General features: G+C 43.6%; 1 protein-coding gene across 1 annotated transcript in view; it reads left to right on the forward strand.

Annotated features, from left to right (window-relative positions):
- Positions 1-15309, forward strand: part of PRIM2 (DNA primase subunit 2) — a 271221-nt gene that overhangs the window by 221855 nt on the left and 34057 nt on the right. The window contains exons 11-12 of the mRNA XM_045008402.1: positions 5799-5925; positions 7578-7660. Coding sequence (XP_044864337.1) covers positions 5799-5925; positions 7578-7660 — 210 coding nt within the window. The remainder of the gene's footprint in view (positions 1-5798; positions 5926-7577; positions 7661-15309) is intronic.

A 15309-nucleotide genomic window follows, 5' to 3' on the forward strand; every position in this document is an offset into this window, starting at 1 on the left:
AGGGGTCACCAAATGAAATTAATAGGCAGCAGGTTTAAAACAAACAAAAGGAAGTATTTTTTTCACACAACACACAGTCAACCTGTGGAACTCCTTGCCACAGGATGTTTTGAAAACCAAGACTGTAACAGGGTTCAGAAAAGAACTAGATAAATTAATGGAGGATAGGTCTATCAAGTGCTATTAGCCATCAGGATGGGTAGGGATGGTGTCCCTAGCCTCTGTTTGCCAGAAGCTGGGAATGAGCGACAGGGGATGAATCATTGATGATTACCTGTTCTGTTCATTCCTTCTGGGGCACCTGGCATTGGCCACTGTAGGAAGAGAGGATACTGAGCTAGATGGACCATTGATCTGACCCAGTATGGCCGTTCTTATGTAGAAAGGAACAACAACAAAAAATAACTGCCACAAAAGCCTTTTCAGTGGTTTGTGACAAGCAGACAGAAATCGATGCAATTGCTAATTAAACCTAATCCAGAGACAAAGTTTTACATAGAGTTAATTACAACAATTTAAACTTTAACGAGAGTACAGCTGTTCTTTTACATGGTGCTAGTTTCCACTAGGGGAAGAATTGAAAAGTTTTTCATTTCCCATGTGAAATGTACTGCTGTCTCTAAAATTAAAATTTGAACTTGTTCTTAAGTACTGCTGTATATGTTACAGCACAGCAATATCTGTAGTTTGCACATTTATGTGATCTACAGTATATACAAAAGGCTATAAAAGGTTACTTTTTCTAAGTTACTTTTCATATATGTATCTTCCATTATTATTCTTTAGTCACTCTCCCAATGAACTGAAACATTATGTTCTGTGTATTGATACTCAAGCAGAATTTGCTAAAATTCAGCTCCTCAGTTTAGAACATCAACATAAACTTTAGAGAAGTCAGCTACAAGAAAAAAAAATAGGAGCATGAGTAAAAGCTATATCTCTTGGGAGAGCAACCAAGTTTGTGAACTTGAAAGTAAAGTACTCACCCTGACTAACAAGTTAAATGTAAAAAACTGCAGACCACAGGAAAATGGTACTCTGATATGTTGGCGTTCAATATATTTTCCCAAGCTTCTTTACCTTAAATTCTCTGAAATAATAGTGCACTGTTGTTAAGGAATATGTGAGCTACTTTGTGTAATCCTGATGAGAATAATCTTTCTTTAAATATTTCACTATGGGCCACTGTTGTAGAATGTATGAAAACTAATGATTCAAATGACTCTATCTGCTCCATTCCCATAGATTCCAAGGATCTAGTCTGACCTCCTTTGTAGAATTTCCCCAAAATAATGTCTAGAGAGATCTTTTAGAAAATTACTAACGATTAATTATTATCACCAATAAAAAATTATGCCTTGTTTCCAATCTGAATATGTGTAACTTCAACTTCCAGTCATTGGATCACATTATACCTTTGTCTGCAATATTGAAGAGCCCATAATTAAATATTTATTCCCCATTTAGGTACCTGTAGACTGTAATCAAGTTATCCCTTAACCTTCTCTTTGTTAAGCTTACATTGATTGAGTTCCTTGAGTCTATCACTATAAGGCATTTTTTCTAAACCTTTAACCATTCTCATGGCTCTTCTCTGAACCGTCTCTGATTTATCAACATCTTTCTGGAATTGTAGACACCAGAACTGGACACAGTATTCCACCTGCGGTCTCACCAGTGCCAGATACATTTGAGATTCCTCTGTTCATGAATCCCAGGTTCACATTAGCTCTTTTGGCCAGAATGTTGCACTGGGAGATCATGGTCAGCTAATTATTCACCACAACTTCCAAAACTTTTTTCAGAGTCTGCTTCCCAGAATAGAGTCCCCCATCCAGTAAGTCTTGCTACATTCTTTGTTTCCAGGCGTACACATTTACATTTAGCCATACTCTAATGCATATTGTTTGCTTGCATCCAGCTTGCCAAGCGATCGTGAATGCTCTGAATCAATAACCTGTCTTCTTCCTTCCTTACCACTCCTCCAATTTTGTGTCATCTGCAAACTTTATCAGTGATGATTTTATGATTTCTTCCAGGTCAAGATAAGGATGTTACATAGTGTAGACCAAGAACCAGTCCATGGGGGACTTTACTGGAAACATCCATTCAGTGATGATTCCCTCTTTACACTCTTCTTTTGGGATTTTTCATTTATCCAGTTTTTAATCCATTTAATGTGTGCCACATTAATTGTATATCATTCTAGTTTTTTAATCAAAATGTCATGTGGTACCAAGTCAAATTCCTTACAGAAGTCTAAGTATCTACACTATCACGTTTATCAAACAAACTTGCAATCTCATCAAAAACAGATTTCACGTTAGTTTGACCATATCTATTTTCCATCACCCCATGTTGACTGGCATTAATTACATTACCCTCCTTTAGTTCTTTATTAATCGAGTCTCTTATCTGCCGCTCCATTATCATGTCTGGGATTCACGTCAGGCTGACCAGCCTATAATTCCATTGACCATTTTTAAAAATTAGCACAACATTAGCTTTTTCCCTGTCTTCTGGAATTCCTCCAATGCTCCACAATTTATTGAAAATCAAATTAATGATCCAGCTCTTTTAAAACTCTTGGATGCAAATTATCTGGACCTGCTGATTTTAAAAATGTCTAACTTTAGTAGCTTCTGTTTAACATATTCCAAAGATGATAGTGGAATGGAAATAATGTTCTCATCACCATTTGACGAGATCGCATTGTTTGCTTTTCCCTAGATACAGAACAGATATATTTATAGAACACTTCTGCCTTTTCTGCTTTGTTGTTACAATTCTACCATATCTATCTAGCAATTGGACCAATTCTATGTCAGAATTCTTTTTGTTCCTAATGTATTTAAAAACTTCCTTCTCATTGTCCTTAACTCTGCTGGCCATAGATTTTTCCTTGTGTCCCTTGGTTTCTCTTATTAATTTTCTACAATTCCTAACTTCTGATTAGTATTCATTACCATCAGCCTCACCTTTCTTCCATTTGCTATATATTAGTTTTTCTATTTTTATTTTTACAGAAGCCTTCACTTCCCCTCAAAACCAGATTGGCTTTTAAACTAGCAGAGCATTCTTCCTTAATTGTGTGATTTTTGTCTTTTTTTGGGACATCTAGTGAGGAATTCTTGTCATTCACATTTTTCTGATTAAATTCTTCCTTCCAGTTGATTTGACTCATAATTGTTTTCAGCTTTGTGAAATTGGCCCAATTAAAGCACCAAGCATGTATGTTACTGGTTTGGACTTTATTCTGCTTGCACATTGTAAACGTGATCATGTCATGAAGACTTGTATCTACGCTACCGTTAACTTTTACTTCCGTGATCACTTCCTCTTTAGCTGTTAGGACAAAGTCTAATATAGAATTCACCCATGTTGGCTGCAAGACTTTTTGAGTTAGGAAATTCTCATCTATAATGTTTAGAAATTCCAAGGATGTTTTAATAATGGAAGCCTGAGGCTTCCAGCATATGCCACTCAAATTGATATGCAGGGTTTTTTCCCTACGCATTATATATTGATGTGTAAGAAACCAGTCATCCTGTTCTCTAGTGTGATTTGGTGGGCTGTAGCAGACATCAATGAATACCCTATTCTTATGCTTTATCTGTTAGGACATTGATCCATAAGCATTCAAGGTCATTAACTTCTGCATTATCAGTGACTAGGAAACAGGTAATGCCACTTCCTCTCTCCTTTTGTCCTCTTGATCCTTCCTAAATAGGCTGTAATCATTTATTTTAACATACCAGGTTTCAGTAATACCAGCTAGATCAAATTTATGCAATGAGCAATTCCAGTCCATCTTGTTTGTTACCCATGTTACTAGCATTAGTGTATAGGCAATCCAGGAATTTCTCTTCTTTATATCCATTGGTTTCTTGATGAATTTTGTTCTCAACATCTCGATTTTTGTGCTGAGTGCTCACATCTTCTCTCTTTTTACCCTCCCTTTTGTTATTAGTTTAACCTCCTCCTGACTACTCTAGGCAGCCTGTTCCTAAGGAGATTAGTCCTCCTACTGAGGTGGAGGCCATCCAAATGATATAGCCTCCTCTCCTCATGGAAGGTGGACTGATATTCCACAAAACCAAACCCCTCCATCCTACACAACTTATCTAGCCAATGATTCCCTTCCAGAATCTTCTGCCTTCTTTTGCTCATGGGACAAGAAGGATCTCAGAATGGATTGCTTGGGCATTCTTCTTCTTCAGCATGCTTCTGAGTTCCCTGAAGTCATCTATTATCTGAGAGATATCCCACAATGAAGTGTCATTAGTGCTGATATGAACCATCACCAGTGGATGATCCTGGCCCATAGACTTCAGAAGCCTGTCTTGTTTTAGAGTGATATCTTGTGTCTTGGCTCCAGAAAGGTAGCATGGTCTCTTATTGTCTATCTGTTCCTTGTAGAAATGTTCTTTGGATGTTCTGAGTATTGAATCTCCCATAAGGATCATCTTTCTTCTGTTTTTGTTTGTTTACAGTTTGGGCCAAGGTGCCATCCACATGTGTCCCATACATCTCACCATTCCCTTGGGCCTGCTGAATCTTTAGACATGTCTTCCGTAGCTTCCATATTGAGGATTTGGTATCGATTTGAAATTTCCAGCTTTGTGGAATTCCTTCTGCTTCTCTTCTTTCTGGTGGCTACAATCTGCTTATCCTCCTCTATCTCCAACCATGTAGAATGCATGACATCTTGCCTCTAGTGGTTACAAACTGCCAGGCCTTCTCTCTGACTTCCTCCCTCTCCAATTCCTTTGTGGCCTGCTCCATGCTTCCTTGAATCAAGGTACTGGTGTTTCCAGAATCTAATTGTCTAGGAACTCCTCAGCTTTTCTGATTCTTAGTAACATCTCACTTTACCTCTTCAATTCAAGAATATTTTCTTCTAGCACAGCCACCAATTTGCACTTCATGCATAGCAAATCTCTTCTGTCTTCAGGCAGGAAAGAGAATATGGCCCATCTGCTGGACATCTTGATATCACATGTAGTGCTGAATCTGGAATGAAACCCTTTCATACTCTCCCTCTAACTCTCTCCGAAACTCCTCTCCTAGCTGCCTCTGTTTGCAGATCTTGAGTTCACCCACTAAATGACTTCTATACCAAGTCTTCCCTGCTTACCTCCGCTCACCACCGCTGAATGATTAACTACTCAGAGACTTCAAACAGCTGGACTGATCAAAGTTCCAAGTGCTAGAGCCTCGCAGCCTTTAACAAGACAGTGATTAAAGCTGCATGGTCTTACTGAGGGTATGTCTACACAGCGATTAAACACCCACGGCTGGCCTGGGTCAGCTGACTTGGGCTGAGGCTGCAGGGCTGTAAAATTGCAGTGTAGATGTTTGAGCTCGGGCTGGAACCTGAGCTCTGGAACCCTCCAAGTGGGTAGAGTCCCAGAATCTGGGCACCAGCCCAAGCCCAAACATCTGTACCACAATTTTACAGCCCGAGCCCAAGTCAGCTGACATAGGCCAGCTGTGGGTACTTAATTGCAGTGTAGACGTCGCCTCAGGGGCCCATGGACCAGCTACGCAGCCATCTATCGGAGTGTTCAAAGGTTTGAAGTCTTCATCTTTGTGAAATACCATTACTCCAATTTAAATAAAACCTTTACTTTTTAAGATCATGATGCAGTTTAATCTCTCTCTCTCTCTCCATTTGAATGGTTTTGGCAGGTATATTTTCATAGTCCAATATTTCGTCCTGTAGAGTAGCTGGAATCACTGATACAACATGCAGTTCACATGCAAATAATCTGCTTTTAAATATTTTTACCATTCAGTTTGACAAAGGGTATGCCTACAGCATCCGCCATACCTATGGAAAAGAAGGCAAGAGGACAGATTATACACCATTCAGCTGCATGAAGATTATCCTGTCCAATCCACCAAGTCAAGGGGATTATCATGGTGAGTATTTGTAACTGACATGTTCACAGTGCATGGAACCCAGAAGCTCTGGAAGAGAACTGATTGGATGGTTGTATTACTGGCAGGAGTTAGTAGTTAGTATCTTATGCCAATCATTGTTGACAAGCTAGTGCTCTTACTCTTCTGGTGATTTGACTTATTAGGTCAGGCAATAGAAATTCATTCAGCTGTAGTTCAATATGCTCTCTACTAAGCTCTTCACTAATCTTTTTCCCACTTTCCAATTTGCTTTGTAAGTGTCTTAGAAGACAGGCACTGAAGTTTCTTACAGCTCTACTTCCAAGTTGACTAACATACTCCAGTAATATTGCATCCATTTAGTTTTTAATAGGCTAATACTTCAGCAATAGTGTTCATCTTTGAATCTCATGGTCAGTCTGTTTAATGAACTAAGATTAATTAAGAAATTTAACATCTCGACTTTACATATTTATCTAAATCTGACCCAGTCCTGGGTATAGAATGATATATAAAACTCTCCTTTTCATTGTTTCATAAATTTTACTCTTCTCCCTGCATGAAATTTTCTGGGGGACCTTCTGTTCCTAGAGTAGACTTTTATCCACCCCTTGATCCTAACTTATTTTGAAAAAGATTATGGCAGATAAGTGGTGTCTTGGACTATTCATCCAACTGAGCTGCTGTTTGACAGCCTGTGTGTGTGTGTGTGTGAGCAGTGCACTGCATTACGGGAGATACTTTCAAAAGTTCTTAAGGAATTAAAGGCATTAATTCAATACAACTTGTGCTCTTCGGTCTCTTAGAATATGTCTACACTGCAGATGGAAGTGAGCCTCTCAGCCTGGTTAGACAGATTGTGTTAGTGGGGCTCCTGCTAGCGTGCTAAAATAACACTCTGGATATATTGCTGCAGTGGCAGAGGCTTGGGCTAGCCACCCAAGCTCTAGCCTACCCTCTCCCCTGGGTCTGAGTTTGAGTGGCTAGCCCGAGTCTCTCCCAGTGCTGCAATGTCCACACAACTATTTTAGTGCACTAGCACGATCCCCACTAGCATAAGTCTGTCTACCCAGGCTGTAAAGCTAGTTCCCTGCTGTAGTGTAGACACACTCTTAGATGCTTTACACACAACCTGTATTTACTAGTAATAAGTCACTCATTTGACTTTGTGTGCAACAAGAATCGCTTTTGTTAGTTTTCAGTGATGGGATTCTTGAAGATATTTTCACTATGGAATAAATACTATTGTCCCTTTTAAGGATCAAGTCCCCTTCTACGTTAGTTTTCCTATCTGTTGTGTGTGTTCATCACAGCCTAATATTACTTTTTGTATTTGAGATTATTTTAAATGTAACAGTGTGATAGCTGTTTTGTGACTGTGTCTGTTAATAAGGAACCTAATTAAAACTGTTTTCCACTCAATGAATGTGAATCTTGGCCTGCTTATGTTGTAGTGCATTATGTAACTCTTGAGCCTGTAATGCCCTGATAACCATATAGTGAAGTAATCTTTTTAAAAAAGAGTATAACAATTGCACACATGGGCAATTAACTTCTTTATTAATAAGCTGTTAGACAATTAAGAACAGCTTAGTCAGTCTCCCGAGTGTATTATTGTGCTAACTCTTGGGTAAATAGCCTTGTTTGTGTGCTTGATTTTTATTCCCCGTCAGGGTGCCCATTCCGCCACAGTGATCCTGAGCTACTGAAGCAGAAGCTGCAGTCATACAAGATTCCTCCCACTGGGATAACGCAGGTAAGGTGTATTCTGTTTGGACTCCTCAGTAATGAGGAATCGGGCACCATCTTTCAGTTTCATTTAATATCCATGTGGAAATGCTGTGTACAACTTGTCAGAGTGTAGGTGAAATCTCTCTTCTTGTAAAAGAACTGAGTCAGAGTCGTGGCTTTTCTGCATTATTACTTTTACTGATAATGTTTTCACCCTGCAGCTAAATGGAGTCATACTTTTTTTTTCAACTTATTGGCTCATAAATTTACGTTAATAATTTTTTATATTGTAGTGGAGACAATAAGGGATTTAGCACTGTTCTCTTTTAAATTTATTTTACTGCAAATTATTATTAAAGATTCTTAATGAAGTTGGCAGTTAATGGCAGCATTATTCTTTTTTTGGGAATTGTTTTTTAATCTTGTCTGAAAGTGTGAAAGTTACAGTGCTGCGTAGTCAATGGAAATTGTGATGTGCATTAGTCACTGTGCTATGTAATATAAAATTCTAATAATCCATTAGTTCCACATATATTTGTTTTAATATTTGACTCATTGTACTGAACTACCTTAATCAATACAAGTACGTTATACTGTTTTGCAAAATCTTACAAAGATTTCAGTACCTTCTTAAAAGGGAGCATTAATAAAATATTGCTGAAAACCTCATGTAACTAAGAGATGTTGAAGGAATAAGAATGTTTTGACATTGGGGAGGTGGTTTCTTGCACTGTTGGGCTGGTTTAGATGGCCAAAACCTATTTTAAGGCTATAATCAACAGAAAATATTTTTTTCTTCCCTCATAATGTGAAAGATAAGGAATCTGGCATACACAGAGAGTTGAACTAGTTAGAGGAAAATTTGAAAGCCCCATTGAAATGTCTTTCTTGGATGCCCGCTGCAGAAACAGTCAGTGTACAGATTAAATAGCAATAGTCTATAGTATTTATGTGTAGGCATACATATCCTTAGCCAGTTCTGGAAGGCCCCAAACTGGTGGTCCTCTCGCACAGGACTTTATTTTGTTTTGTTTTTATTTTTATTAATCCAGATAAAAGTAAAGTCCCCTAATGAAAGACCTCGCTCTACAAGTTGCAAATCAATAGCCAGATGTCTTTCTGGCCTCAGGCCAGTAAATAACACATTATTTATTTGTCTTAAGCAATGTCAGCTATCAGTGATACCTTCATTGAGTTTCTTCTCTTTTTATGTGCTTCAGACCTTGGTGCCGATTGAGATTTTTCCCACAATTGATCATTAGAGACATTGGGAAACAGCCACTTAGTGAACCTTTACTATATGTTGATATCATAGAATATTAGGGGTAGAAGAGACCTCAGGAGGTAATCTAGTCCAATCCCCTACTCAAAGCAGGACCAACACCAATTCATCTGGTTGATCTGAGATTATGATCCTATGTACTTGGATGAGGGAGTAGTTTCTTTATATTCATCATAGTTCCTTAGCTCAGGTAAGTTATATTTGTTTCCTAAAGTAGGAATTGGCTTCACTGAGGTAGCATCTCTGAAGCCATTATCACCAACTCCCTTCAAAGTACTATTTTCTTAATAGTAACGATAATTTGCCTTTTTCATCTGTAGATCTCATAGTGCTTTCTGAGCAAAGGTAAGTATTCTTATTCCCATTTTATAATTAGGGAAACTGAGATTGAAGACAGGTGAAGTCACTTGCTCATATTCACATGGCAGAATAGTGACAGACCCAAAAATAAAAATAATTTCTCCTTAATCTATGTCCAGTGACCTATTCACTGGGTCATGCCATCTGCCTTATATTAAAAATATATATATATATCAGAAGGCTGGTTGCTCCCATTCTACAGGAGCAATTCTCACACAAAAATAGTTATTAAAATAAATTTGAGCCTAAAATGCCCATGTTTTCTTTTCACTGTAGTTCTTTACATTAATGCAATCTAGTTGTATTATTCTCAAGGTGAGTCTACACAGTTTTTGTACCACTTTAACTATATTTGTTTGAAACTAGTATATTTAAAGTGTTACAAGTCCCTAGCATGGATGCAGTTATACTGTTTTTATTATATTTTTAATATTTTTCTTTTAAAAGTAAATTTCCAGGAATAGGCTATACTGATATAACTGCATCCGCACTACGGTTTAACTAATTACGTAAAAAAAGCACCACCCATATTGAACTAGTTAAATTATTAAAAAAACCAAAACCCTCTGTAAACCAAGTGAGTAGGTGGTTCCTACCCATTTCTGGAGTTCAGGGGTGCGAATGGAGGCTGCAGTCCAAAGAAACAATATTATTTACTAGTCTGAAATTTCAACTAGAAAAAAATATTTTCGGTTGGGAAGAATAGCAATAGGAAACATTGATTTCTGACAAAAGCAGAGAGGTAAAATGATTGATGTAAATGTAAAAATGAAATTAAAAACATTTGGGGTAAACTTTCAGAGTTGTGACCAGGGATTTAGCTGCACAATTCACAAAACTTATCAAAGTTGTTCAAACAAGTCCCCCTCTACAGCTTTGAAAATATACCTGTAAGGTACACTTTCCAAGCTGTGTGCAGAAATAGACATATGCATGGGAGTATGTTTCCATAGGCTCAAACCTCAAATATAGAGGGCTGCTGGTCCACCCTGGTTCCAAGCCCCCACCAGCTAGCTGCAACAGGCTGCTCTTCCTGCAAGCAGTGGACAAAGCAGGCAGCTGCCAAATGACGTTAGAAGGGAGCATTGCACAACTTTTAACGAGCATGTTCCGTAACTGATCAGCAACGTAACAACAAAACAACTTTAATGGGGACGACTTTAAGTGAGGAGTTACTGTATATTAAAATAAATGTATTTCTGTATTCTTATAAAACAGTGGTCTCCAAACCGTGGGGTGTGCTACCCTAGGGGTACACAGAGGAACATTCAGGGGGCTCAGTGGGGCCCAGGCTAGCCCCTACAGGGGGGTGGGGGGGGGAGTGCCACCCAGCTCCACTCAGTGGCCAGTTTTGCTCTGGCCCCACCCCCCCTGCAGCCCTGGCTCCAGGCCAGGACTCTGCCTCTGGCCCTGGCCCTGGCCCTGGCCCTGCCTGCAGCTGGGGCCCTGGCCTGGCCATAGCTCTGTAATGTAATTTCCCCTGCTCAATCTTCAGGCCTTTCCTAGCATATATTGTTTGCAATCACTATTAATATAACTAGCACCATGGTGAGTGAGGTAGAGTAGAGCAGTATTTAAAGTGAAGTTGGCTGAAATCATATTGGGTGTCGGGGGGGACGGGACGCGGGGGATAGGGATGGACAACATGGAAGGGGAAAGAGATGACAAAGAAAAAGAGTTCTGAGAAAATATATGACTATATGAAAATAATGTAGAACAAATCTAATCTAGTTGAACAGCATGAGGGATAATAAGAAAATAAAAAGATTGTATACCATATAGAACCCTAAAAAGCACATTTGGAAATATTTATATCCAGTTTAAAACATTTTAAGATAAAAATTTACAGCATTTAAATTCTTTTTTCTTATAAGATGTAATCCGTATTCTAAATTTACAAATATTGTATAACAAAGATAGAGTACTGCTGAGAGAGTCTGTTGATTTAGGAACCTGCCTGCTATAATGAAATACCATAATACTGAAGGCAGGATTAAAATATAGGTTTTTGCTATTGGTACAGGAATGAGCCGTCTTTGATCTGGAAGTCTTTTTAACTGCCCAAGTGAGACTATTGTTTCTTCTTCGAGTGATTACTCATGTGTATTCCACAGTAGGTGTGCGTGCTCGCCATGTGCACCGGTGCCGGAAGTTTTTCCCTTAGCAGTACCCGTAGTGGGGGAGCCCCACTGCGACCCCTGGAGTGGAGCCTCTATATCGCTGCGCACTCCCCCCACCCCCAGTTCCTTCTTGCCGCCAGTGAAGGTAGTCGGAACTTATACTCCAGCTTTGCTGTAGTGTCTTCCTTAGTAGTACGATCTTCGACTGTTACTAGTTTCTCCAGTTAGTAGCCTGGCTCGGGGCATGCCCCAAGCCCCAGGCTTCAAGTCATGCGACTCCTGTTGCAATTCCATGTCCAGAAGCGATCCACACTCTGAGTGTCTTCGCTATCTGGGCGAGACTCATATAAGTGAGCTCTGTAAAATTTGTAAGTCCTTCAAACCCCGGACTAAGTGCGAGCCTGAGATTCGACTCTGGGCTCTGCTTATGGAGTCGGCTCTGGCTCCGGCACCGGTGCGCCGACCCGATCCAGCGCCAGGCATTGCGTCCTTGGTACAGAGCGAGACCCCATCCACCAGTTGGCACCGCTCCCCCGCCAAGAAGCAAGGAACGACCCAGCGATGCCGGGACAAGGACAGGGGTGAGGCCGGACCTGAGTTGGGCAGCCCGCGATCCCCCTCGGACCCAGACCTCCAACTCACGTGGAGCGGAGTAGTCCAGTCCCGTCAGCGTGTGCCTCCTCGATGATGAGGATTCCGTCGACGCCGGAGGCAGCTCAGGCAGGGCGCGACATCCTCGTCATGCCGGTACCGAGCGGGCCACCCGAGTTGGGGCCCCGGTCCCGAGGAAAGCCGCCGCTGGGCACCCACGATCCCTCACCAGCCAGGTCGCAGGTTGAGGTCCCTGCTCGATCCACGGGGCCTTCCCGTAGCCTGCGTCATGTTTCCACTTCATTGTTGGGGTCACCTCGGAGCGAGTCGCCGGAGTCTTCCTCGGCTCACAGGGGCCGCAGGCGCCGGGACAGAAAGCGTCGACGCTCCTCGTCCAGCTGCAGTGATAGCAGGTCGCGACGCCATCAGCACCACTGATCTTACCATGGCACGCGCCATGCTCGGAGTGCATCCCGACAGTCACCGGCACTGATGCATCGTAGCTGCGGTCACCGACAGGAGTCCAGGGAGAGCACCTCCGACATCTGTCTCATCGTCATCGAGGTCTAAATCCCGGGGTCGGACCCGACATGGACGGCATAGATCGAGTCGCTCCTACGGCACCGTGTGATCCTTGGTCATGTCAGCCTCGGCTCCCAGCCGCCCTTCCCCAGGCCGCACCGTCCCTCAGGAACATATAACCCTGGTTGGGTCTCAGCCGGCGCAGTGGCAAGGGGCACCAGGGCAAGGACAGTGGTGCCAGTGGGCACCGTGGCCCCAGGCACCTGCATCGCCAGGGCCCCGCTCCGTGCCTGGGGCATCCCAAGTGCCCTCGGCGTCTCCGCTTCGGCACCGAGACCAGTTATCGGGTGCCGAACCACCGGCACCACACCCAGACCCGGACATGGAGTGCAACCTACCGGCACTGCCTGATGCCCTAGGCATGATACCGGTTGTCTCGTCGGCACCGGACGAGTCCATAGCAGCGCCACCTCCTCCTTTTCAGGAGGACTTCAAAGCTCATCAGGAGCTTCTCCGGCGTGTAGCCACCAACCTCCAGCTCCAGGCAGAGGAGATGGAGGAACCGGCGGACAATTTGTTTAATGTCCTGTCCTCCTCGGCACAGGGCCGCGTGGCTCTACCACTTCACCAAGGGGTAGCCAATATTTTGTTCGCTCTATGGCAAATCCCAGCCTCTCTGCCGCCCATTTCTAAGAAGGCAGAGAGGAAATACTTTGTGCCAACAAGGGGGCATGAGTATCTCTACACTCACCCTGCCCCGAACTCACTGGTGGTGGAATCGGTTAACCTCCATGAAAGACACGGTCAGCCCGTGCCCACCCCCAAGGACAAGGATGCGAGGAGGCTGAATACTTTTGGAAAAAAGGTTTATTCCTCTGTGAGTTTCCAGCTCAGGGTGGCAAACCATCAGGCACTCCTGAGCAAGTATGACTTTAACTTGTGGGGGTCTCTGCCTAAATTCGAGCTATCCCTCCCAGAGAAGGACAGGAAAGAATTCCAGGCTCTAGTCGATGAGGGTGCGGCAGCGGCGAAAGCAGCGCTCCGGGCAGCCTCGGATGCAGCTGACACAGCACGTTCGATGGCCTCAGCTATCCCTATGCGACGGGCGTTGTGGCTTTCACTGTCGGGGCTGTCTGGAATCCAAGTCCCTGATGCAAGACTTGCCGTTTGACGGCAAAGCATTATTTGTGGACCAAACAGATACGTATCTGCACGGTATGAAAGACTCCTGCACCACCCTGCATACTCTCGGCTTGTATGTTCCGCCAGGCAAGGACAAACCCAGGCCGCAGCCCTCGGCTCCCCCCGTAAGAGGCAGATACGAGCCCCCGCCGAACAGGCCTAGGGACCAGAGGCGCAGGTCACAGCGCCAGTCCCGTTCGGCCCCACGCCCCGGACCCTTGAAGGGATAGAGGCAAGGAAAGAGGCGTTTTTGACTCTTTGCAAGTGGCCACCTGGCCTGTTGCCGGGGAAACCCCCCAGTTAATAAAGTTGGTTTTTGGCAACCATTTATCTGCCTTCAGAGTGCATTGGTCCCGTATAACGTCGGACCAGTGGGTCCTCAGTACCATCTCAGAGGGGTACAGGCTTCAGTTTGATGCAACCCCACCTCATCCTCCGCCCCGGGGTGTTCCTGGGGACCCGGAACATGCCCTCCTAAATCAGGAGGTGATGCGCCTCCTCGACCTAGGCACAGTGGAGAGGGTACCTCAGGAATTGCAGGGCAAAGGGTTTTACTCCTGGTATTTCCTGATCCTGAAGGCGAAAGGTGCTCTCAGGCCCATCCTCGACCTACAGAATCTCAACCAGTTTCTGATTCGCTGCAAATTCCGTATGGTGTCCTTGGCCTCTATTATTCCGTCCCTGGACCTGGGGGATTGGTTCACATCCCTGAACCTCCAGGATGTGTACTTCCATATCCACATTTTCAAGGGTCACAGGCGCTTCCTCCGCTTCCTGGTAGGGACAGACCATTACCAGTTTACAGTCCTTCCCTTTGGCCTTTCCACGGCCCCCAGGATTTTTACCAAATGCATGGCAGTGGTGGCAGTCCACCTCAGGAGGAATGGGCTGCAGATCTTCCCCTATCTGGATGACTGACTGCTCAATGGCAAGTCACGGTCCCAGGTGCAAGCGCAGATGGAATTCCTGCTAGATACCTGCACGAGTCTAGGCCTAGTGGTGAACAAGAAAAGTCCACGTTAGTCCCGGTTCAGCGCATATACTTCATGGGGCGCTGTTAGACTCCCTGGAAGCCACGGCCTCCCTCCCCCGGGACAGGATTGAGACGCTCAAAGGTCTCATCACCTCGGTCACGGCCTTTCCGGCGATGACAACACGAGTGTGCCTTCAAATCCTAGGTCATATGGCAGCATGCACCTCCGTGGTGCGACATGCCAGGCTCAGGATGAGGCCCCTCCAACTCTGACTGGCCTCTCAATATTCCTAGGCCAGGCACGACCTGGACAAGGTCGTCACATTGCCACCCAATGTAATAGCTGATCTGCAATGGTGGTCCCTCCCGAGCAACATGCTTCAAGGTATCCCCTTCTGGGAACCCCCTCCCTCACTAGATCTGGTATTGGACGCCTCGGACCTGGGATGGGGAGCCCATGTGGGGAGCTTCAAAACCCAGGGCAGATGGTTGCCCTCGGAATTGCATCAGCACATAAATGTCAGGGAGCTCAGGGCGGTACGCCTGGCGTGCGTAGCCTTCAGCCAGCACGTAGGGGGGAAGGTGGTCAGGGTCCTCACGGACAATACGACTGCGATGTATTATATCAACAGGCAAGGGGGCAT

This window comes from Mauremys mutica, chromosome 3 (assembly GCF_020497125.1).
Source record: "Mauremys mutica isolate MM-2020 ecotype Southern chromosome 3, ASM2049712v1, whole genome shotgun sequence".
NCBI lineage: Eukaryota > Metazoa > Chordata > Testudines > Geoemydidae > Mauremys > Mauremys mutica.